This window comes from Podarcis gaigeae, assembly GCF_964106915.1.
Source record: "Podarcis gaigeae genome assembly, chromosome: 12".
NCBI lineage: Eukaryota > Metazoa > Chordata > Lepidosauria > Squamata > Lacertidae > Podarcis > Podarcis gaigeae.
In genome coordinates, this window is record NC_139688.1 from 48,403,165 (window position 1) to 48,428,627 (window position 25,463).

The 25,463-nt window shown below is 40.1% G+C and overlaps 1 protein-coding gene across 1 annotated transcript in view; it reads right to left on the reverse strand.

The window, feature by feature from the left end:
- Positions 1-1,241: 1,241 nt before the first annotated feature.
- The window catches only part of KIF15 (kinesin family member 15), a 40,940-nt gene continuing 16,718 nt past the window's right edge, over positions 1,242-25,463 (reverse strand). The window contains exons 15-35 of the mRNA XM_083705563.1: positions 25,160-25,292; positions 24,682-24,823; positions 23,901-24,095; positions 22,702-22,809; positions 21,356-21,461; positions 20,106-20,271; positions 18,572-18,722; positions 17,471-17,556; positions 15,794-15,869; positions 15,589-15,675; positions 14,948-15,052; positions 14,128-14,250; positions 12,094-12,240; positions 11,012-11,116; positions 10,503-10,658; positions 10,102-10,211; positions 8,209-8,281; positions 6,066-6,103; positions 3,446-3,611; positions 2,773-2,904; positions 1,242-2,032 (exon numbers count right to left, since the gene is read on the reverse strand). Coding sequence (XP_083561689.1) covers positions 1,961-2,032; positions 2,773-2,904; positions 3,446-3,611; positions 6,066-6,103; positions 8,209-8,281; positions 10,102-10,211; positions 10,503-10,658; positions 11,012-11,116; positions 12,094-12,240; positions 14,128-14,250; positions 14,948-15,052; positions 15,589-15,675; positions 15,794-15,869; positions 17,471-17,556; positions 18,572-18,722; positions 20,106-20,271; positions 21,356-21,461; positions 22,702-22,809; positions 23,901-24,095; positions 24,682-24,823; positions 25,160-25,292 — 2,477 coding nt within the window. The 3' untranslated portion in view covers positions 1,242-1,960. The remainder of the gene's footprint in view (positions 2,033-2,772; positions 2,905-3,445; positions 3,612-6,065; positions 6,104-8,208; positions 8,282-10,101; positions 10,212-10,502; positions 10,659-11,011; positions 11,117-12,093; positions 12,241-14,127; positions 14,251-14,947; positions 15,053-15,588; positions 15,676-15,793; positions 15,870-17,470; positions 17,557-18,571; positions 18,723-20,105; positions 20,272-21,355; positions 21,462-22,701; positions 22,810-23,900; positions 24,096-24,681; positions 24,824-25,159; positions 25,293-25,463) is intronic.

Here is a 25,463-nt window from a genome sequence, read left to right on the forward strand (position 1 = left end):
TTTTAAGGTCAAAGTGGGAAACCTCCCCATTGTCTCTTTCCTCACAAATCCTGTCTTGAGGGCACATTCAAGATATGAACAGGGTGTGAGCCTATGACTTAGATTCAGGAATTAAGTAGTTATAATGACAAAAGGGGATGCTGGTGTCGCTGTGGGTTAAACCACAGAGCCTAAGGCTTGGTCGGCAGTTCGAATCCCCATGAAGGGGTGAGCTCCTGTTGCTCGGTCCCAGCTCCTGCCAACCTAGCAGTTCAAAAGCACATCGGGAAGGTAAACAGTGTTTCGGTGAGCTGCTCTGGTTCGCCAGAAGCGGCTTGGTCATACTGGCCACATGACCCGGAAGCTGTATGCCGGCTCCCTCGGCCAATAAAGCAAGATGAGCACCGCAACCCCAGTCGTCCGCGATTGGACTTAATGGTCAGGGGTCCCTTTACCTTTAATAACAAAAGAGTGGCCAAAACCCAGATAATGCAATCAGGTAACTTGCCAGACAGGAGATAAACAATGCACTCAGATTTCTGTTGTTCACCGCCTTTTCTGTGATGTAGGTACAGTGGTGCCTCGCAAGACGAAATTAATCCGTTCCGTGAGGCTCTTTGTATAGCGGTTTTTTCGTCTTGCGAAGCAAGCCCATTGACACCTTAGCGGATTAGCGCTATTAGCGGTTTTTAGCGATCAGCTGTTAAGCGGCTTATCAGCGGATCAGCTGACAAGCGGCTTAGGAAAAGGGGGGGGGAAACCGCAGGAACTTGCAAGACATTTTTGTCTTGCGAGGCGTTCATCTTGCGGGGCACCACTGTATGAAGTTTCTGGGGGGTGGTCTTGGACTCCCGGGCAAGCAATTTTAAATGTATATATAAAGGCTTGTGCTCCTGTGCTCGAGGTCCCCCCCCCCCCCTTGTGTGGGGAATACCCTGTTGCAACAGCTTTAATAAAGATCAGGCTTACTAGCTGCCTTGCTTCTCAATATTCTCTGGTTGGCCTCTGTTATTTTCTCCTACCGATAGAGAACTTAAATAGAGCACTCTATATGGGCTCTTGGGTACCCCATAAGGGAAAAAGAGGGTTTTTTTTTCTTATAACATGTATGCAACAGGAGTGGAAAACCTAATCATTTTAAAAAATGTTTAATTAATTTGGATTTATTTGTTAAAATTTGGAAAACTAGTAAAAATTAAATACAAAAAGAAAAGAAAAAGAAGCAAGTTATTATCCAGGTCACTTTCTGCAGAGCCAACTTAATTTCACAACATATTTTCGTTTATTGCCTCTGGTGCCCGTGCACCAGTTTTAAATTCTAACGTTCCCAGTCTTCTGTAATAGACATCCATTAATTTTATTCCGTCTGATTAATAATGTTTGTTGTGATCTTCCAGGATGAGCTGGGTACAGTTGACACACACAACCACTGCTAGTTAGGTGGCAATGCTGGCAATTACGTTTAATATTGGTCTTGGACCCTTTACAGGAATGTTTTTATATTATAGGGTGTTTGGCTAAAAATGACCATTAATTACAAATAAAAAAGCAGTTCACACTGCCTATAGTATCAAATATAAACTTAGTTTTGTTTTACTGAAGAAAGAAAAACCTACTAGTAGAAAAATTAACAATTCAACAATTCATCTAATTTTCCTCACATTCAGTATATACACATTCTGAAAGAAGTGCTAAAGGGATTCATCTAGGAAAGGTAAGGAACTTAAAAATTCATACGAATACAGTACATCAATAAGGAGTCATGGTGATAATCCCAGCACCTACAACACGAGACTGAATTAGCACCATGGCTTGGTAAGAAAGGAGAATTTCACTGAGGCAGAAGATCTACCTGCAGCAAGAAGGCTTTACTCAGAATTTGTAACATAATTCGCAGCAACCCTGATTGAGACGTTTTGCTAGGAAGGATGAAGCCCAATCACATGTCTTTGAGAATAGAATTAAAACTCTTGGTGCTGTTTCACGATGGGTCTTGATCAAATTCACTCTTTCTTTTCAAAAAAGCGTTTTCAACACGAAGCACTTGAACTGTCTGCAAAAGAGAGAACAACACTCAACGAGAATTGCAAGGCATGCTTACTGTGGCGATCACACAGGGTCCCCGGACATTTGACGGTCTATTGATCCCTGTGCCACCACTGTGATTGCCTCTTCGCTGCCACCAACCCGTTTCTCTCGGGTACACACGGAGTCCAGACAGTTGTTAACATTAACAAATAATCAAGTTTATTTTTATAAGCATGGACACGTTTAAGGTTTCAGTTAATTTTTCTTGGCAGTTTCTTAATCTTGGTTTCCTTACTGACCCAATGTTCCTAACAACTTCAAACTGATTATCCCAACTATCTATCGGACTCCACCTAACAGTTCCTCTCACTCTCTCACCACACAACTCGACCAACCCACAGACTTGTATCCTACCTCTTCCTTCTCCAACTCCCCACTCTCAACTGACTTTTACACAACACCCACTCTAACTCCTCCTATCAGTTTCCACTGGCCAATCACATCACACTCATTTTAACCCTTATGACCCTCCTAGGAGGCAAACGCCACACTTACATATTTAGAAACTTGGATCTGTGAACCAAGCTACTTGAGTCTGGGCTTAAGAAACTAGAAGGAAGATCTCCTATCTCAAAGTATGAACCTCAGAGAACGTTGAATGGAAAGGCCGAAAGTTAGATCTATTAAGTGTACAAAAGTATTTTCTTCATCAAGTATTTGTTCCAGCTCCCATCGGAAGCTAAATTGATTCTCGTCTCATTTTACCTCCATCAGTTTAGCATTATCTTTCTTCAACTTCACAAGGTACTGGATCTTCTGATTTAAATTCTGGTGACCAACCAACTTCCCGTTCTCTTCGGCAAGATACTCAATCTGCTTCCTTAGCGAGGACATCTCCTGTATTTCAAGAGAAGCACCAGAGCAATAGTGAATGGAGCTTAAAGGCAAAGAATTCAACCCAGGGGTCAGCAAACTTTTTCAGCAGGGGGCTGGTCCACTGTTCCTCAGACCTTGTGGGGGGCTGGACTATATTTTGGAGGGGGGGAAATAAACGAATTCCTATGCCCCACAAATAACCCAGAGATGCATTTTAAAAAAAAGCACACATTCTACTCATGTAAAAACACACTGATTCCTGGACCATCCGCGGGCCGGATTTAGAAGGCGATTGGGCCAGATCTGGCCTCCAGGCCTTAGTTTGCCTACCCATGAGCTATATCTTTAATGCTTTCTTGAAAGCAAGGATAGCTATATTGTGGTACTTCTCCAGATTTTGCTAGACTGCAAATCTCATCATCCCATGACCATTTGACCACGATTCCAGGGGTCATGGACTTAGACAACCCCCGCATTTAAGCCTACTTGAAAATCTCTCACACGTGGTACAGAATTGCTCTACTTTTGTTCAAACTCACAACCCAGCTCACAGCAAACAAACCTTTTCAATTTTTGCCCTCTCTTCGTAGGTTTCCTCCAGTTTTGATCTCATTTCTTCTTTCTCGGTGAAGGCCTTAAACTCCAAAGCTCTTGTTCGTTCCACCTCTTGAAGCATTCCCTGAAAGGCAGCCTCCTTGATTCTAAGCTCCCTCCTGGCTTCTTCTAACCTGTCAAAAGTGATTGTACACAGAGACATTGTGAATCTGACTGCCCCTCTAAGAAGTTTATTCACCACTATTTATTCAACAGCAGGAGTTTCCAACTTTTCTTTTTCCAAATGCGGAATTTTACACTTTTAAATATAGTGGAAATTTATCACTAGCTAGAACTAGAAGTAATATCATGGAAGTATGTAGATTCTCAATTATTCTGAATCACTTCTCTGCTCTTTAGGGAAAAGATCTGTGTGATCACTGGAACATTTCCGACAGGGCTGGAGAATCAATGGCCAAGGGGGTCAAATTGGACCATTGCTTCATTTTATCCAGCCTCAGATACCCTTGAAAAGTGTGGATCAGGTGTTACGTCAGCTGACCTGATCTGTACCGTCAAAGCTCACTTCAGGTGGGGAGGAATGCCGTTGAAAAGCTGTCAGCACTTTCAAAGCTTTCTGCAGGTGCTGTTTGTGTGTGGACCCCAACTGATTTTTGTGTGTGAGAGTGAATCACGGGGCCCTGATAGGAAAAAAAAAAGGTTTCCCACCCCAGGTTTAAGATGTTGCTTAAAAAAAAAAACCCCAAACCCTCTTGTGAGAGCTTTGGACGATACTCAATTTCACTGGGTCTGCTCCAAGATTAATGCTGGGTTATCACCCTTAATGTATGTATAAATAATGCACTGCTTTTTTACAGTCATTTTATTGCTGTCATAAGTTGTACAGAACATTTTTGGAAAACAAATTATAAATAATAAAAAACAAGAGGGAATACAGCTTATGATTTATTTAGGCCAAACTGGCGTTATAGTTTCAGCATTTTTTCTTCCTGCTCAAAGAAGCAAGAGCAGTGCTATGCGAAGGTGTTCTAAGAAAACGAAAAAAGATTGGCAAGCTATGCAAGATAAAATCTCAAATCGTATGACAAAAGGTGTAGCAGAATTATCATTACCAATCGCGGAATAAGGACACAATCCAGCCAAAGCTATGATGTGGGGTTTTTTTTACACACCGCCGACCCCTGTGAGTGATTGTGTTCTTAAAATTAGGGCAGCAAAAAACCCCAGTGTCGTTATTTCACTGGTCACCCCAGGCGCATTAGAAACTTTCACTTTGATTGGAACTTACACTGGAGACAGAAAAAAGTCAGTACCTTCGATAGGGTTTTGCGCTGTGTCCTAAATCAGACAACAATGCTTAGTTGCATACTTAGTAGCAACTTTCACTGAGATTACAATCCTGTTCTATCCTAGTTTCAGGCAAGTCCCACTGAGCTCAGGGAGACTTATTTCTGAATAAACATGTGTAGAATTGGATTGCATGTCCCCCATATTCTGCTGGGAGAAGAAACCACATAGGTTTTATAAACTAATGCAAGTATAACAATATTTAAACTTTGGAGAACACCAAGGTGCTTAGGTCAATAGCCAGGTGATCTGTAGAAGCACATTATATATACCTCTGTATGGCTTTCATTAAACATTGATTAAAAACCATTACAACACACATTGATTTAAGTTTTAAATAGAAGCTTCCTTTGCTGTTGATGTTGACAATGCTAGAAAGAGGAAAGGGGTAGAACAGCATGTTACATTTCCTAGAAAAATGTTTGAAATCAGAATCGGGCCCTCAAATAGAGAAAACTGCACGGACAGAAAATAATGCAGGCATCATGATAATTGCCTGTCACTATAATCTACTATTGCACTACTTCTTTCTTAACAGTTATATTATTTTCACTTCTACTTTTCCTAACAACAGTGTTATTCTACCTGCCTCTCAATCTCAAAACTGATGCCATGAATTCCTGTTTCACAGAAATAATTTCTGAAAGTAGCTAACAGCTCCTGGATTTTTTGTCAGTTTCTCACATCAGTTATGAAACTGATTTGAGACTTCTTATGCATAAAACCCTAATAATTGCAACTGACCGATTACTGTTTTTGCCATGTAGGCTATCATTTATAGTGTTGTAATCCAGGAATTTTCAACATAAGCATTAAGGTATGAATTGTAACAACGTCTGCTAACTGCCAGAAAGACTTGCCTCCATCGTTTATTGTGAGAACCTTTTGAAAGCTGCTTTGAGGGCTATAATGCAGGCTATAAACATTATAAATCAATTAAAAACACATTTCTTTCTTTGTAATCTGGTTCTACTGTACTCAGTTTAACTTGCACATAATCTTTGGTTCCAAACCAGCTTCATGTGATTTAAATTTGTAAAAAGTACTTAATTAGAAAACAGTCTTGTGGCAAATATGCAAGTTTTCTGATGCCATCTGCTGGCTAAAAGCAAGGAAGAAATTGATGTTTCAGAAAGCCAAGTCATTTTGGAACCCTTGTTTTCTTAATCTTAAAAGTGAGTATTTTGTGCTATGCATACTTAGCTTAGCTGTGTAAGTGAATGGTTAATATCTGTGCAAATGGTTTATGTTTTTAATCAATTCAGAAATTGTCAGCTTACTCTGATGTAACTTTCAGTGTTTCTTCCAGCGCTTTACTCTGAAAAAAAGAAGAAAAGAAATAAAATAGAACTGTACTTAACTGCAGTATTTAGAAGTTATAGCAGCAATGATACATTATTCAGCAACAGTCAAGTAATCTGAAATTGGCAATGACCAATTTATGCAAGTCTATGCACAAAATACATGTGACTTTTAAAATGGCCCTAAATGAGCCCAGAACGGGCAAAGGGGGCACAAGAACAGTGGTTAGCAATCCCACAATCCATTGCAAATGCAATCCCAGGAGCCCTTGCACCAATCGTTGAGGCCTGTGGAGAGCAAGGAGGTTTAGAGGGAGCAATTGTGGAGGAGTTTGGCTTCTGGTAAGTGCTGCTGGTTTTTAAAAGGGTTTCTCAAGGGTTTCCAGAGGTTTAGATGCCGTTTGCAGGCTTTTTCCAATGGTGTTTTAAATGTACAGTGGTACCTCAGGTTACATACGCTTCAGGTTACAGACTCTGCTAACCCAAAAATAGTACCTTGGGTTATGAACTTTGCTTCAGGATGAGAACAGAAAATGTGCTCCGGCGGTGCGGTGGCAGCAGGAGGCCCCATTAGCTAAAGTGGTGCTTCAGGTTAAGAACAGTTTCAAGTTAAGAACAGACCCCCGGAACGAATTAAGTACTTAACCTGAGGTACCACTGTATGTGATTTCACTTAAAAACACTGCGTCTTGGAACGTAACTCCCATGTAAATGTTGAATGGTCACTTTAAAATGTGAAGGTTCATTCTTGCTTCACAAGTTGTGTATGTCTTTAAGGGCCAGGGCCAAGGCAGATAACGAGACCCAGTCTTACAACTGTGAAACATAGCAGGTGGTGCTGAGTTGTGTTAATCAAGCTGTGTCAGCAATTGGGTATAGTACAGGGGTCTGCAACCTTTAAGACAAAAAGAGCCACTTGGACCCGTTTCCGAAGAAAAAAAAACTGGGAGCTGCAAAACGATTGCGACATTTAAAACAAATATAAAACTGCATATATTGTTTCTTACCTTAATGTCCGATCTGACAGCGGGTGGGAAGGTGATGTCGGGACGGTGCGTGACTAACACACGCACCGCCCCCATGCGACGTCACAGCCAGTACAGCGCCTGCCGCAGTGTGGAGTGTCGGGGCACACAATGCGCCTCCTCCCTTCGCTAGTATCCGCCCCGGAGCCGCGGCAAAGGTGTAAAAGAGCCACATGCGGCTCCGGAGCCGCAGGTTGCAGACCCCTGGTATAGTATATAAGGAGCAGCACCTAGCTCTCCCATTACCCTGGGGGGTGGGTTGGTGGTTGGGTCTGGTTTGTTGTTGGTGTATTTAGTGTATAAGGAGGTTTTTTTTTTTGTTATTAAAACCTTGTTTAAGTTATTTTTGAGTCCCTTTTTAATGCATGGTCTCCCCAGCAAGCTCTCTGCAGCGCTACTAAACTGCAAATAACCAACAGTAAATTGGGGGGGGGGGGGTTGCCTGTATCTGTAACTATAGTCACCTATAGAACCTTGTTATATTCTTGAAGAAAAATGCAATTTATCTCCATTTCAGTGCTTGCTGTTAGCTCTGCAACTGTTAAAAGACTTGATGTTGATGGAAAGTACATTGTAAAGATAAGTTTCCATAGTAACAACATTGCTTTTTTAACATATGACTGTGATATATGCATCTACCAGGGATTGTGGTTAGGACAACTCCCCCCCTCCCCGCTCGCAAAGTCGTGGGGGAGCAAGCAGGGAGTTGAATCCAGAGCAATCCATCCGAATTAATTACTTTTTTACTTTTTCTGTATAATAAACTTGACTGAAATAACATAATCAAAATAGTCAAAGTTAAACCAATAGTTCAAGTCAAGGACATGAGCAATAACCAAATTCAAAACAAGACAATGGATTTGCTGAACTAACTATTTGAATTGGAATACAAAAAAGGGAGGTGTGAGGAAGTCATGAAAATAAGTAAATGTATGGTAAGATATAGAAAGAGGGATTTATTAATTTTTTTTGTTTTTTGTATTTTCTTTTTACTATTCTTGTAACTTTTTTTATTGAAACTTTAATAAATATATATATTTTAAAAAAAAACAAATTCAAAACAAGACAGCCATAATTAAACCAAAAGATGCAAGTACCTTTGCTAGTTTTCCTTCCGCAATTTCCTTATCTCTTTCCCTTAGGTCTTTAGTATCTGGATACTTTGTGCCGCTGTCAAGAAACCCAAGGATGAGAAATAGTTTATTTTGATTTATTTCTTTATAAATAAGACTTCTTGCCCACCGCTCACAAGGCTCCAGGGCAGATCGCAACGTTACAATCAACGGCAACTTAAAACATGCAAAACAGTATATACATTTATAACAATTAATTATTAATTACCATTTAAATATCGGATTTTTAAAAAGTATTTGGACCATGTGAAATACAAGACCTTCGGGTATCACTATTCCGCATATTGCGGATGGTGGCAGGGCAAGGCTACCTATTGAGTTTATGGATTAGGTATGCTACACCACAAAGACAAAGGAATGTAAAAAGGCCAGGAAATAGGTCGTGATCCCACGACATCATGTCTCATCTGCAGCTCCAAAGCATCTGTGGAAACAGAGGAGTGTTGCCAGCTCACCTCCATTTTGGGTCCCTCCAGGACCACCTTGGCTCAAGTTTCCATTTAGTCTGCATATGTAAATTGGCAAAATCTAGCAAGCTAGGACAAAATGCTTTTGCAGTTTCCTGCCAGCATTCTATATCAAGATGGGCATAGGAGTGTCTATACATTGGCTTGGGACCTCTTGGAATCACCTCTGCTTAGTCTCCTCAATTTTCTTATTTAAATAAGGCAACATGTATTGCTTCTCAGTTGTATATGGAGAACCCTGGGTGTTTTAAGTGTCCTTACAAGAAGTAAGCCCACATAGAATGCACACCTCCTTCTCTGTAAGTTCAGGGCAGAAAGACAAAGATAATCATACCCCCATTGTTCCCCAAGAAATTCCAGGACCCAATCCACTCTTCAGTATTGTTTTCAAAGACTGTAACTGGTCTTAGGCCTTGAAACTTGGTGTGAGATTCAAGCAAGACTCCGAGATCCAGGAGTGGCCTTGCCAGGAACAGTTCAGTCTGGCTGGCTCTTGAGCTTGGCGCCCAAACTCACACCTTTAAGCCCCTAAACTCTAGGTGATTCCTGAAGATGTCTTACCGCAATTTGACCGACTCTGAACTCCTAGCTCTAGGTGGTTTGTTCTGTACTCCTGCACCCAGTAGGTTCTATCTGTGGTTGAGAATAGTCTTTTCCCTTTTGCCCTAACAGTATGGTCCACACACTTCTGGGTTTTGGACAGGGCATAAGGAAAGGGGTCAACTTTCCAGCTTCCACCAGTTCAATCTCACCCCCTGCCCTGCAAACACCTCCTCATTGTCCCCACCAGTCCTTCTTTTTCTGGGACAGTCTTCAATGGTTAACCTGCAAATTGCCTGTGTTTTATTTTCTGAAGAAACGCTCAAATTCTGGAAAAGCTCTCATCTTGTCTCTTTTGTTCCCTCCAAAGCACCTTAGAAGGGCACTCTGATACCTAGGCCACATTCCTATAATTATGCATGCTGTGCTGCTGCATATTTTGAAACATGTGCTGGTTTCTGAGCTAGCTCTACCAGACTGATAGCTGCCTGTCCTCTGGCAGAACAGAACCAGTGCCACAATGGGGAAAAGCCCCGAATCCAAGTGCTTGAGTGATCTGCACCCTCCCCCGCCTCTCATTTGTGCTGCAGGAAGACTTGCTCCCTGAACAGGGGAAAATAGGTATGTTTGAAGGCAAGTACCCTTGGAAAGCACAACAATAAAGTTTTAAAAGTCAATTGTAATAATGTGCAAAATACAGTAGCATTTCAAATTATTGGTTCAAATTCTGCAAAACAAAACAAAACAAAACAAAACAAAACAAAACAAAACAAAACAAAACAAATGTTCCCTTTAGTTGTTACTGAATAATTGTACACAAGCCATCCTATTATTTGGCACTGATTTGTACCTGATCTTTCTTCCTCTCTTCACTTCTTCAAGCTGGCTCTGCAGATTTCTGTTGCTTTCCATTAATTCCTGCATTTCCAGACGGAGGTTTTCCAATTCACATAACTGAGCCTAAACAAGAGGACAATATGATTCCGTTGATTTGAAATAAGCATTTCATAACAGTTCCAGGTATTCTTGAAGTCCGTACCAAATTTGCATGCTTCACATCAACAAAAAAAGTCACTAAACTCTCTCAAATCTCTATTTGCCCAATGGCATGTTTGCTCTTTGTTCCTTTTAAAAATACGCTCCATCAAGATTATTAAGATCATATTTTCAAAATGGCAGCACTTTAAGCATGTACACTACAATAGTTCACAAATGATCAGATTCAGTGTACAAAGTGCTTGAAGCATTTACCTTTAGTCTTAGAATTTCACTATTTTTAGCATCTCTTTCTTCATTTAATTCGGATACAAGACATTCCAGGGTAATTGCAGAGGCTGTCCTATCTGCTATCTCTTGTTCATGTGTTTCAAACAATCTTGCCAGACTGTTGGGAGGAGTTCGAGGGCTCTGTCAAGGAAACACAAAACCATTTGAACAGTTAAGCAGGAAACGTAAGGTTGCTTACAGGACAAATTCATGAAACCTTTATACAGGCATTGCTCAGTCAAAAAAACACAAATTCTCACCATTTTTTGCAGCCACTTAGTCCAAAGGCTCAAATTACCATTTTATTTGATTGGCAATGAAAAAGGGCATTCACAACAGGGGCAATAATGAACAGCCTTCTACCTCTAGCACAGCTGTTTGCCTAATTATAGATCAGGACCTCTCTTTTGACAGACAAACTTGAAGGTATACATTTCATGGAAGTAACTGTAGGTAATAATAATAATAAAAAGATTTCCTAAGAACAATCATACCTGTGGAAGGGTTGTGACTGCAGAGTCCATAAACTGGTCTATCTGGCGCACTTTAGCTTCATATTCACTTCTCCTGTTTTCCAGTTCTCCTGTCCTTTTGTCCAGCTGTAGAAAACGGCAACAGATCAAAATACCGGTATTCAAAGGTCACAAATTGTTGCCTATCTTGACTAACGTAGGCAGCAAACATGGTTCTAGATATTTCTCCTGAGAATCTGGAATATTTCCAAATGTTTCATCCTGCTAGTTTCTAAGTCTACCATGTATTATAAAACAATACACATCTGCAAGGGTCTCTGGGAACACAGGTTAGACTTTTATACTGAGGTAGCATGAAAGCATTTCAATCTGGATAACATGTCTCCAAGCTGCTAATGGGTTTCCTTTGTATCCTTAAGCGTCTGTTGTGACATTTGAACTGATGTATACTCATAGCCTACTTACACTAGTAAGGAACCAATACCAAAAGGGACTGCATTTGGGTTTCTAGCCATAGCCGGTGCAAGCTGCAATGATGGGCTATGGTTGCAATGGCAGAAGAAATTAAAGGGGGCGTGTGAGAGGAGAAACCCCATATTGCAAAGTTGCTCCTGCAGTTACTGGACCCCATGGTGCAAGAAGCACCATAGGTGGGGTTCTGGGGAAAATGACTTTGGCAATCTCACCCACCCCTGGTGGACTGGCACAGAAAAAATAGTCAGTATGGTGCTTGCCATGATCTTAAAAAAAAAAGGGGGGGGAGACCCTAGGCTGGGAGCCAACATTTCAAAACTACCAATAGAGTTGGCCTATGATTTGGTGGCTGTTTTGAGGACACCACACAATTGTAAAAATAATGGCAATCCATGAGATCCTGAAGTGGGAGCTCAGACTTGGCGGGAACTAGTAGAAGACCTCAAAAGTGCCACTGTGCCCATATTAGTGACCCCAGTCCTAAGTCATAGTTGAGCATTATGTCTAAACATAGACGTTCTTATAACAGCACAAAAGCAACCAGTCTGGGCTAGGATAGGTCGGGCCAGGTCAGTAAGCTTGTTGTTCCTCTTCCACCATTTGTCAGAGGTGGTAATGTTCATAGTTACCTGTTCCTGAAGTTCTTGGATCAATGCTTCTTTCCTAATTAGGTCTTCTTGTGCAGACTGAAGAAGCGCCGCATGTTTTTTAGAAGCTTCTGTTAAACTGCTCAGCTGCTCAGTAGTATGTTGTAGTTCTTCACAAATAATCTCTTTCTATGTAAAGCAAAAAGCAGCAGCAGCAACAAATAGCCTAGTGATTATATGGCCCATGGTATAAAGAACATGGTAATATACATAGCCTTCACTGCCCCTCTATTTTTCCTCAGCTGCTGGGTGACCTTGGGCCAGTCACACTTCTCTGAAGTCTCTCAGCCCCACTCACCTCACAGAGTGTTTGTTGTGGGGGAGGAAGGGAAAAGGAGATTGTTGCCACCTTGAGATTCCCTAGGGTAGTGATAAAGCGGGATATCAAATCCAAACTCTTCTCTTCTTCTTTAAAAATAAATGTAATAGTTTCCATAACTGCAGTTTGTTATACAGAATTATAAACACAAAACTAGGTTGATAAGTGGTACCTTGGTTCTCGAACATAATCCGTTCCGGGAGTCTGGTTGACTCCCGGAACCGTTTGAAAACCAAGGCGCGACTTCCGACTGGCTGCAGGAGCTTCCTGCACTCAAGCGGAAGCCGCGTCAGATGTTTGGCTTTTGAAAAACATTCGCAAACTGGAACACTTACTTCCGGGTTTGCAGTGTTTGGGAGTCGATTTGTTCGGCAATTAAGCTATTCGGGAACCAAGGTACGACTGTATATTGTATTGCATTTCTAGGAAAAGTTATCTTATTCTAAAGTAGATGCGTGCAGTACATCACTATCTTATTTCTTCCCCATCCCGGGACTATTTTTAACCACACAACTCAAATATAGTTTAAATTGAGGCAGTGGCCAGAAAAAATGTGCAAAATGAAACCCTTAACCTGCTATGGAGTTATGAATCTAAACTACAGATTTATTTATGTGGTGGTGAGAGCACTGATACTTCTGAGTCAGTTTGGGAAAGAAGAAAAGGATGTACAAACAGATACATTTATTTTTTTTAAAAGCTACTCCTTGTGAGAGGGTGACAAAGTCACCTAGAATCTGCACAGAAAGCTAGGCAGGGGGAAAAGGAAGGGGTTATCTGCCCACATGGTGAGGTAAGGGTGTGTGATTTGTGTATTCATAAGGGAGGGGCAATTAATCCAAGGATCCACTGCAGGAACATAAATCTAAACATCATCACTTTCAATGTGGCAACTCTGGTAAAGGTAAAGGGACCCCTGACCGTTAGGTCCAGTCGTGGACGACTCCGGGGTTGCGGCGCTCATCTCGCTTTATTGGCCAAGGGAACTGGCGTACAGCTTCCAGGTCATGTGGCCAGCATGACTAAGCCGCTTCTGGTGAACCAGAGCAGCACACAGAAATGTCATTTACCTTCCCGCCAGAGCAGTACCTATTTATCTACTTGCACTTCGACGTGCTTGTGAACTGCTAGGTTGGCAGGAGCAGGGACCGAGCAACGGGAGCTCACCCCGTCGCCCCTGTCGCGGGGATTCGAACTGCTGACCTTCTGATCGGCAAGTCCTAGGCTCTGTAGTTTAACCCACAGCGCCACCTGCGTCCCAATGTCATGTCTCTAAATGTCTCTTCACTGGTTTCCAACCACCACCACTGACGAAACCATTATTCCACACGGCAAGGATTCAAAATTTGATTGTTTAACACAGGGGTAGTCAACTTTTTATATATATGCATCTTTCTTGATGGTAAAATTTCCTTACCACCCACCAGTGCTCAATGGAAGTTGGATTCAGCTTGTGCCGTAGAACCTGTGATTGCTCACCTAGAATCCTGAAACACCCACAAGTGGACAGTAGGGACCAGGTTGACAACTCCTGGTTTAAAGGGTGGCAGTTGAGATTTCATCAACAGCACTCGCATCAGGAAATAGTATGTTCATTCCCAATTCTTGCTAAACAATTGTACAAATATATCACACATGCTATAGGCAGATTTAAACAGGGATACAATATGAAATAGAACCATAAACAAAGACTTTACCTCAATTCTGTCAGCAGCTTGTGCCCTCTCCAAGGCCTCTCTCAACTCCTCAATTTGCTTCTCCTGATCTTCTATAACTGCTCTGCTTTCCTCTTTTGCAGCCAAAGCAGAATTATATTTACACTAAGAAAGCAGGAATGTAGATATGTCAGGAAAACAACGTATATTAGATCTATATTTCTACAGGTCAGTAAAGATAATTGCTGACTACATCCATTCTGATACACATCACAAAGTCCACCAATTCTTCATAATTGGTATAAAGCAGGTGAATAAATGAACAAATTGAGTTAATTTGGATATGCAGAGGGTATTAAAAATAAATTTAAGGAACCGCAGAAAGAGGGGAAAGGAAGTCAAGTTTTGAAATGTTAAAATGATTGTAGTGAAATGTATAAACTCGAAAAGTATAAATAAAATTTGGAAAACTGGAAAAAACCCACAATTCTTCATAATTAGAAGACTAAGGGGGAATAAAAAAATCGAGTGACTCAAAAAATACCACTAAATAATTCACCCAAAAGGATGACCAACTAACAATATTAGTTATATACTCGGTTAAAGACCATCAGCTAGAATATCCTATTAACTGTTAACGGTTTCTCCATGTTCTGTCACTAGACTTCTTTTTCTGACTTTTGGAACATCTAGGTTACTGCTCTAGCATGTACATTTCAAAGCTGTTTTTCTAGTCTATGGAGGTGATACACGAAGTTCAGTTTTCAGCCCAGCCAAAGAAACCAGAAGCACTCGGCACAACCTGCTGTTGATCTGCTACTCCACTTTGACACATCACCTTATGGGAAAGAATGTAACATACTTTTATGTCCTCCAGCTCACTTGTAAGCCCTTCTATGCACTCTGTCTTCCGGCTAATGGATATCCTCATGTCCTGGATCTGGTTCATCAGGTCTGACACAACTTCCTACAACAAAAAGAACAACGTTGTATTGATCTTGATTTGTTAAGGCATATAATTCCATATAGCAACTATGTCACAAGGTATTATTGTGTTTTTAATATTCTGTTGGAAGCCGCCCAGAGTGGCTGGGGAGACCCAGCCAGATGGGTGGGGTATAAGTAATATATTATTATTATTATTATTATTAGTTTGTTTTTAATCTCCTTGGGCCAGCATCAGGATGGTGTTTGTAAATGGCTCTCTCATACACACACAAATGTATCAACACTTTAATCAAAACTTTACCTTTAAAAAGTGTCAAGTTTGTGAGAAAACATTTCTATCTGTCCTTAGGTTCCACACATCTAAATAAATTAAGTAAATGAAAGTTTTTTTAACTGGGATTGCAAAACTTTGATTTACTGTATACACAATGCCTGCTACAGAAGGGAAACCTTTTCTTTCCTGAAGAACAAATAACCCAAGCAACAATATCAACTCTCTCTCTCTTGCTCACACACACACACTTAGGATATTTTGTGCACAAGTTGTATCCATACCTTATCAGCAACATTTGTTTTCTGTAGAGAAACAATAACTTCCTCAGAAGCAGTTAGATTTTGCTCCAAATTCTGCAACTTTATTTCCTAGAGAAAAAAAATGGCTTCAAATTAACTCTCCTTGGATTTGCAAATATAGCAGTCAACTACTTTTATCCAAAATCTAATTTTAAAATGCTCCATTTGTAAGCACACACGGCTGTACCTGCTGCTCACATCTTGACACCATTTCGGAATATTGCTTCTCTAACTCCACGATTTCACTAATTTTCAGGTGTTCCCTAGCAGAGAATAAATGCAATCACTTATAAGAGACAGAAGAAAAGGCACTAACCCAAGTAAACTTTGTCTTGCGCTAATTTTAATTTAGTTATGCTCTATAGTATGAAAATAGCACTACAATTGTTGTCAGAAGAAAGCTCTTCCCCAAAACTTACTGGAATTGCTGCTAGCTATCACTTACTACTTCTTGTGGCAAATCTTCCACAAAGAAATGCCATTTAATAATGAGAACAATCACATTTATATTTCTAGTATAGGTGCAATGTTTAATAGCAAGTGCAAACAAACACAACTTTGGTTGAATTAATTTTTAACTATTTTGATTCAGGTTCATTATTAGGGAACTAAAAATAAATAAAGATAACCTGTTCCTTCTAACTATATAGAGTAGCTTTAATTGCTTTTAAAAACGTAAACTCCTTTAATATCTCAAGACAGCACTTATAGACAATGCTTAATAATACGTACATTGAAATTTGATCAAGTAGTTAGCTTTTTAAACAATCAAACCTTTCACTTCTATCATTTTTATAATTCACTATTAAAATATCAAGCAGTTCAATGTCACCAATTATAACCAGAGTACAGTCGTACCTTGGTTTTTGAACAGCTTAGTTCTCGAATGTTTTGGCTCCCGAACGCTGCAAACCCAGAAGTGAGTGTTTCGGTTTGCAAACTATTTTTGGAAACCGAACATCTGACAGGGCTTCTGCAGCTTTTGATTGGCTGTAGAAGCCGCGCTTTGGTTTTCGAAAGTTTTGGAAGTCAAACAGTCTTCTCTGCACATCCCAAATGCTGTCTATTCCCCAAAGAAAACCTACCATTAGAATTATATCACAGGTCTCAGTTCTGTGGAAGGAAACCCATTCAAATTCAGGAGATACGCTGTGCATAGCGGAGAAACGCATTCAGCTGATCAGCAGGTCAGATTGATATGCACATGTGATACCGTTTCTCGATTTAGAAGGGTTTTAATGCTGCTCTGTCCTGCTTCATCTGAAGGTATTTTAAAAAATACAGCAGACCTGCAACTTATGCTCACTTAAACGATCGCAACTGTATGCAGGTGAGGGGTAAAGAAATAAATGGAGAGGGGGGCAAACCCAGTTCCCTGCTCTCCATTTATTTATTTCTCATCACCTAAGCACCCAGAAGGTTTTTCTGCTGCCGGAAGAGCTTCCCCAAATCTCTCCAGAGCCCTCTACCTTGTAGGGGGGCAGTTCTGGGGGTTCTTGACGTTTCGTGATTTTGCCTTTGCGTGTAGACCCCTAGAACTGAACTACTGCGTAAGCAGGTGGGCTCACTCTGCTGCTTTTGAAACACTGTCTCATTTTGCTCTCCAGCATCTTAAAAGAGCTAACCCACAATAGGGTGTCCGCTACTCTACACCATCTTGGGAAGGGTGGGATAAGACTAAAAACAGTAGGCATTTCGGAATTGGTAAAGTAGAACAACTAATGTACCGGGCATATTTCAATTACTTCCTCCACAAAAAAATGGATTTATATATTTCAATGCACAGATACTAATCAAAAATGTTAAAAGGATGCAACCACCAACCCAAAATTGAACTCCGTGATTTCATATAGTTAAGACTTACTTGGAATTATGCTCTTTATCTTCTTGTAATTGCATTGTTAATTTTTGATTATGTTCCTTTTCACTTTCCAACAGGCCCAATGCATTCTAAAAGATAATAGATGTACAAACATTTGGCGAATGGTTGCAGTATTTTCAGTTCTTTAACGTTCCTAAGTACTTCAGTAAATATATAATATTATTAACCTTAGGAAAGCCTAATTAATGAGACAGCAGCGCAAGGCTACTAAAGTGATCCAGTCCTGGCATGTGCTCCCTCATTTTGCCAGTAATTGCAAGGACATTTAAGGAGTTTATTTGTTGATAAAAACCCTGAGCATTTCATAAGGATCCAAATCGCTGCTGAGATACAGCCCCTGCACCCTAACACAGGGTGAACACAGAGCTTCCAAAAGCTTTAGACAGGAAGTCAGTGAAGGAAATTTGTTTTGAAGGCCAAGCTTTTAGAATAAGTGAGTTTTTGCAGAAATACATAGGCTCATCTTCAGTTCCACCAAAGAATTAACTGCCTGTGACAGTAGTAGCTGTTTTAACATTAGAAAGAGGGTATTCCTTAGAAGCAGACAGACAAGTAAAGGTAAAGGGACCCCTGACCATTAGGTCCAGTCGTGGCCGACTCTGGGGTTGCAGCGCTCATCTTGCTTTATTGGCCGAGGGAGCTGGCGTACAGCTTCCGGGTCATGTGGCCAGCATGACTAAGCCGCTTCTGGCGAACCAGAGCAGCGCACAGAAATGCCATTTACCTTCCCGCTGGAGCGGTACCTATTTATCCACTTGTGCTTTCAAACTGCTAGGTGGGCAGGAGCAGGGACCGAGCAATGGGAGCTCACCCCATCGCGGGGATTCAAACTGCCAACCTTCTGATCAGCAAGTTGACAAGTAGAAGCCTGGAAATACATGGCTCCCTCTCCTCATTTTCACCTGTGTAATGCACGTTGCATAAATGTTTACACTTATATGTGTCCAATCCGATCTTGCAGTAGGTGGAGGGATTGGGGCAAATTGATAGTTTGCTCCTTTCCCACTGCCACAAATCTTTTAATTATGCTGATCTACACAATGTACAGTTAAAGGTGAAATCTTTTTCGCATTCATTACTTACCCAAAGCTCAGTTTTCAGTGCTTCAGTTTCTTGCTTGCTATCAGTGAGCTGCTGCGTTAGCTGGTCAGTCTCAAATTTCAGTATTTCCTGCAGGTTGTCATAGTCATCTTGCAGGCTTGTCTTTCTTTCAAGAATATTTTCGTATTCGAGCCTTCGGTGAAAGAATATTACGTTACTCATAAGGCCTCTGGTTTTGTCTTGCACCTTTCGAGTTTCAAAACAAAGTTAGTACATTACCTCAGGGATTAGCGTGGAGCCAAAAGACAGCCGGAGGGGAGAGAAATGCAGAGAGCAAGAAGGCAAAGCAAGTAGACCTAGGCACACTGGTGAAGTCACATCATACAGATATATTTTATATCTTTCAAGTACTAGAAATCCTTTCGATACATCTATAGGCCAGAAAAAGACTAACAACACTTCCAGAATGCAGCTAATTAACAAGACTAAACTGGCTGTTGGTATCCGTTTTTTTTTTTACACAATACCGTGGTACCTCAGTTTTCAAACATAATTCATTCCAGAAGATCATTTGACTGCCAAAAGGTTTGAAAACCGAGGCGCAAAGGGCAGCCTGCCAATTCAATAGAGGAAATTGTGAAAAACACAGATACACACAGGGGAAGCCGTTCAACTTCCGAAGGGCCTTCGAAAATGGTAGCATTTACTTCCGGATTTTTGGCATTCGAAAATTGAAACGTTCGGCAACAGACGTCCGAAAACCGAGGTACCACTATAGACCAAAAGGATGCCTTTCTATATGATGCAGTCTAAAATCAGTGGTTTTCGATGTCCTTCCAGGAACTCTTTCTACCTCAACACATACTGATTTCCAGATTCTGGGCCATTTTGTGGGAGGTACCTTGTCAAACAAGGCAGGACCCTCATTAATTGCCTCATGTGAATTGAGGACATGCCCTAAAGCACAGCCAGCACTCTCCTGTAGCTGTGCATTGTAAGAGAAGATTACTAGTAGCAGACAACTTAACTTTCAGGGAAGTTTTTCTGCCACTACAGATCCTCTCACTGACAAGGCCCTGACAAGTTGCCAAAGGACCCCTAGGTGTCCTAGAACACAACTTGAAAAATCAGATGAAGACTGTCATCTTAGCTTATTTTCTGATAAAGGAATAGTTTCTTGTGAATATAAGCCCAATTGTTGAAATAAATTACTGTGTAGACACCCCCTAAGGTTCATTTTATTTTAGCAATCTTCTTCTAATTTGAGCCTGTGGAACGTGATGTTAGCATTTTAATCCACCCACAAATCAAGGTGACGGTAAAGGGAATAGCATGTAACCAAATCTTCCTCTTGAAAATATTACACAGCTGGTATTTCAGTGTAGGAGACAGCAATTCATGTGAACATCATGGCATATGTAAATGTTTCAGCAGTTGCCACATGTGGCAGCTGACACAGAGACATTTGTGCACATTTTCTCTTATTCAGAGGTGCTATTCATATGGAAATATATCAAGTTTGAAATAGCCCTTATTCTCATGTATTTAAGAAGCTTTTGTTAAAATAATGGCATACCTTACGTTATCAAGTTGCAGTTGTACATTCATATGTCTGCTAGAGAGTTCACCCATTTCTTTTTCTTGAGTTCTTCTGAAATGGTCGTATTCCATTTTTACAGCAGACAGATCCTTGTCTGCAGACTGCAGGACTATTCGTAAGTCACGAACCTCAGTGTTTAACACTGTTTGGAAAAAACAAACAAAATCCTTGTAAAATGCACTTGTAAAAAAATCCATTATTAGATACCAATATTCACCTGATGTAATACCAAATATTCCAGTCTTCCCTGAAAGCTAAAGAAATATGCAAAAGTTCCAACTAAAGCCATTCTTGCCATCTTTCAGGCAAAAAATACGCAGTAAGTAGTAAAGTCAAATTATAAACTTGGGGGAGCTATGAAAGGCAAAACCCTACGAAGATCACAAAAGCACTTCAGTAAGTAAAGAATTCAAGGAATGATGCCAAACCCTTTTTCATGTCCAGTTATATTGACTTGGGATTAAGCTATGCTTTTTAGCATATACTTCAGAAAGCATGTAGTGCCATAAAAATGGTTTTATCATACTAGCTGAGCCACATTCATTATGCAAGCAGAGATTCGTTCCTCCACTATTAGCAGTGTTTAGAGAAGCAACCAATCTTCAGGAACTCAATATTCCATTCCATATGTGGTTGTTTCTATTCTATGCAATATTCTAGGGAAAATGTCACGCTTTGAGAGAAAGAAGTGCCTACGTCCTCTTTTCAGATTTTTCTGATTAATGGAGTTCCTCAGACTTTGTGTATAGCAGATTTCAGAGCTTTAGCAAATGCGCTAATAATTCTGAGCGAAGCCCAATAACTCTCATTAATTTAAATTCTTTTCTGTCTTTCTACCCAGAAAGCAGCATGGAAGCTTCCAACAAATGCACACACATACATGGAGGCAACATCTACCTCTCTACCATTTAGGGGAACATATTTTCCTCCCTCCACCCAATTCTATTGGCTGTGTCCACTGACTCCCATTCCAATTTTCAGACTAAATACAACTAAATGATTTGCTATGGGGTTACTTACAAAGAACAGTGACCCATAGATCTACAGAAAAATTGAATTAATTTTGATCCAGCCGATCTCAGCAAAAGACAATTTTCAGCCATACATTTTCGTCACTTGGAAGTAGTAAAAACAGTGCACAAATTGGGACTGTTTTGTGCTGCACTAGAAAAAAAATACATCTTTGATAAAAAAACATGCAGAATTCTATTGTTCCCCAAACTTACTGTCCGCCTTGCTCTGAGTGTCTTGGTATTGTTTCTCAAGATAGTCTAGCTTTTCAAGAAGCCCTTGCTTTTCAGTCTGCCAATTGCTTCTTTCCGAGGCAAAGAGCTTCAGTTGGAAAAAGAAGAAGTCAAATAATGAGTTTTTGAGTATGAGAATGCATATGTATATGAATGCATAGGATGTACAAGTTACAAAGGAACATTGCCCGGCCCTGTTGTTCTGATTGGATGGTTAAGTCTTGGATTCTGTTAAGTCTTAAAATGGTACAGTATCAGTTTTATTGCACATAGCCAAAGGCTGCTGCAATGTACACAGAATTATTTGACAATTAAAAGAAAATATACTAAATTGATAATATAAATGTTTCAAGTCGTTTTTATTAAAACATTACATACTCTAAACAGAGCTATAAAAGTACCCCAATGTACAAATAAAAACATTAAACAATAAAATTCATAAGCTAAAATCATGACATGGTCACTAATGTTAAAAACAATATCAATTAATACAGTGTGCAATTTATACTCAGAGTTTGGTGACAAAGATAGAGCATAGCCTGAGGTAGATAGATAGGATCAAATAAATTCATCACCTTTACAGTTAATGGCTACCTTGGCTATATAATTTGCTCTAATTTTCCTAGCAGCAGTTGCAAAAAGTGCTACCCGCCAGGTCACATACTTATCTGTGTCTGCGAGGAGATATAAAATCATGTCAAAGGGGTTCTGGCCAGGAGACCCTGTCATTATAGGTACTAAAAATCTTTTTCTTGCATCATTATACAAAGGACAGTGCAAGATACAGTGGTGCCTCGCAAGACGAAATTAATCCGTTCCACGAGTCTCTTCGTCTTGCGGTTTTTTCGTCTTGCGAAGCACGGCTATTAGCGGCTTAGCGGCTTTAAGAAAAAGGAAACAAACTCGCAAGAACTCGCAAGACGTTTCGTCTTGCGAAGCAAGCCCATAGGGAAATTCGTCTTGCGGAACGACTCAAAAAAACGGAAAACTCTTTAGTCTTGCGCATTTTTCGTCTTGCGAGGCATTCGTTTTGCGAGGTACCACTGTATAATGCATAAGGTCCTTTACTTCAGAACATCCCCTAATGCAAACACGTTCGTTTTTTGGTATGCCTCTGTGTCTCCCATCTCTATAAGCAGAGCTTATTGTATTTAGTCGTAGCTCTGTAAAAGCTTTTCGAAGTTGTGCAAAAGTTAATTCATTAAAATAAGATATGTGTTCATTGCATGCAGCTAAAGTAAATAATGAAGTATTACGTCAGATAGTAACAATAATTAAGCTAAGCTTTCTACTTCCTCCTACAGGAGTCCTTGCACTAGTTCTTTTACCTCTTGCACTTGTGAAGAATGGTGCTCCAATTTATTAATATGCTGCTGAAGTTTTACAGTTTTACTTTCTTCGGCATCTAGTTTGATCTGAAGAGTGCTTAATTCTTCCTGCAACAGGACATATAGGGAAAATTAAGCAAATTTATAATCGTACTAGCAACTGCATTGCTGCTACTAAATATTTTCTTCTAATGCATTTATATATTCCTGCACAAACTTATGGGGTATGTAAATACATTGTAAATCTACAGGAAGAGTTCTAAAGCCCTAGCTTTACTGTATTGTAAATGCAGCCAGAACCCAAATCTCCAAATACAGCTAAACGGCTAAAGAGAAAAGTTTCCATAGAAAGATGAACAGCGTCAGATAGCTCTCTCATTTGAACAGCCTTTGCATGCGTTTTCTAAAAGCACTCAAGTAAAATCTGAGCATAAGTAGTCCCTGCTGGATCAGACCAAAGGTCTATCTAGTCCAGCAACCCGCTCTCAGTGGCCAGCCATTGTCTCCTTTATTATTAATTTTCAGGAAGAAATTAAAAAAATTACTGTTTACCCAGGCATTAGATGGCTCAAAGGCTCCTGGATACCTTGAAATTATTAGCTTAGATGCTTAAAATATTTTAAAATTTATTTTTAATGGTATTGTTTTACTATGTTTGTGTTTGCTACTCCAAGCTTCTTTGAGAGGAAGAGTAGCAATTTAATAAATAAAATGAAGTTATCCAAGTTGGTGGACATTGCCAGTTCTTGCAGGAGCAAATTCTACAGTTTAACTATGTCTGGTGCAGAGAATCATTTTCTTCTTTTCTCCTGAATCTTCCAACATTGTTTTATTATGTTATGGGTTTTACTATTATGAGGGAGGAAAACTGTTTCCTATCTACACCATGTCCAATATTATGCACCTCTCATGTCTCTCCCTTACACACCTTTGTTCTAAAACACCAAAATATTGTAAACTTTGCTCACAGGAGTCGCTTCAAGCCCTTGATCATTTTGATTGCCTTTTTCTGAACCTTTTCCAGTTCTTTTTGAGTGGAAGCAAGTAGAACTATACGCAGTATTCCAAGTGCAATCTCACCACAGGTTTGTAGATCTGCCTGAGACTGTTGACTTAACTCTGCCCATTCATACCTCCTAGTTCACAGCATCTTGATGAAACAATTTTAGAAATCTGCATTTTGCATCCTGAAACTTCACCTGTGCCACTCTCAGCTCTTCTGCAACAGCCTCATAAGCTTGTTCATTCATCTCAGGAGGCATGGGCTCATTAAAAATATAATCGTTATCGCCTGAGCTTTGAATATCAACAGACTCCGGGCTCAAGGTTTCAGGGGTAAATCGTGCCACCAGTCGAGATCTTAGCTGATAAGCCTTTGTTGGGGTAGCGATATTCTGTAATAGAAATGATATTTTTAAAAACACACACACACACACACACACACACACAAAACACATTTCAATAATAATAATAATAATAATAATAATAAATTTACATAGGTAGAAATACAATAATAACATGGAAGTAAATATAGAGGATTTGCGTCATATGGTAAGTAAAGTTAAGGAACTTCATGAGATGAAAATTTTCCTGCCCTCCCTCCTCTTGCAGCCACTTATTCCTGCCCCCTGCTTCTCTGGTGAGTTAGGAAGCCCTCCTGAACAGTGTAGGATGGAGCATATGGGGTTGCTGAGGGAGGGGGAAATCACCCAAAATTGTATGTAAATAAAACAAGTGCAAGCACTCTCAGTTTGCTCGAATCTCTCCTTAGCTCTTTTGTAGTGTTCAGACATTTGAATTCTAGGTTCCTTTCCTTATTTTTCTCAAACAGCATTCATCTATGAAACAGTGCATCCCTATTATAAAACATGGATTTTAATGCATGCACTCCCTAAATGAGAATTTTATTTTTGCACAAAGCTCATTAACATCCTGATATTTTAAACAGCTAAATTAGCTTTCCTTATCATAGCCTCATACCTTTAAAGTTTCTCTGTGTATTTTATTAAGATGGGACACTTCCTGGCGTTTACATGCCTTAGTTGCCTCTAAAATTTTCTCAAGATGCTGGTTTGCCTTCTGCAGAGACAGAAGTTCCGACTCAAGCTCTATCTGTTTTTTCCTGTTAAAGAAGCAAATGCATCATAAAATCAAACATGGTTATCTTATTAAAATGGCTCTCATTAAGAAAAAAAATCTCAAAAAAGAAAAACACAGCAAGATTCAAGATGGTGTCTTCTGCTTAGACAGGAGACATCCCCCAAAAACTCCTCCCATGCATTTGTTAGATACAAGGCTTGTTGATGCTTTTAACTTCTGTCTTGAGGAAACCATATTTTTAGAAATATGGTTTTAGAAATTCTGGTTGGAACCAGAATTTTGCCCTTGATAAACAGCTGTTTATATTTTCAGGGAAGGGTATTTCGTAGAAGAATGTTAGGACACAGATTCAACTCACTTTGTTAGCTCTTTAAATTCTTCATGTTCCTGTTTGGAACTTGCCAGTTCGCTCTGTGTAGTGAGGAGGCGTTCCTTCAGCTTTTCACTAGAGCTGCTGTCTGTTGACGAGGCAGTAGAACACGTCTGCTGACCTGTTTGGGATTTAAAAATTAACGCTTTCTTAGATGTGCGAAAGTGAACACCTTCACTTGTCCGTGCAGCATATTAAAGCTGCAATGATTTTTATCAAAGCCCCTCCTCCGGTTGGGAGGGGGTTCAGGGACCAGGAGATGCTAGGGAGAGCCCCAACACCGAGCCTGAGC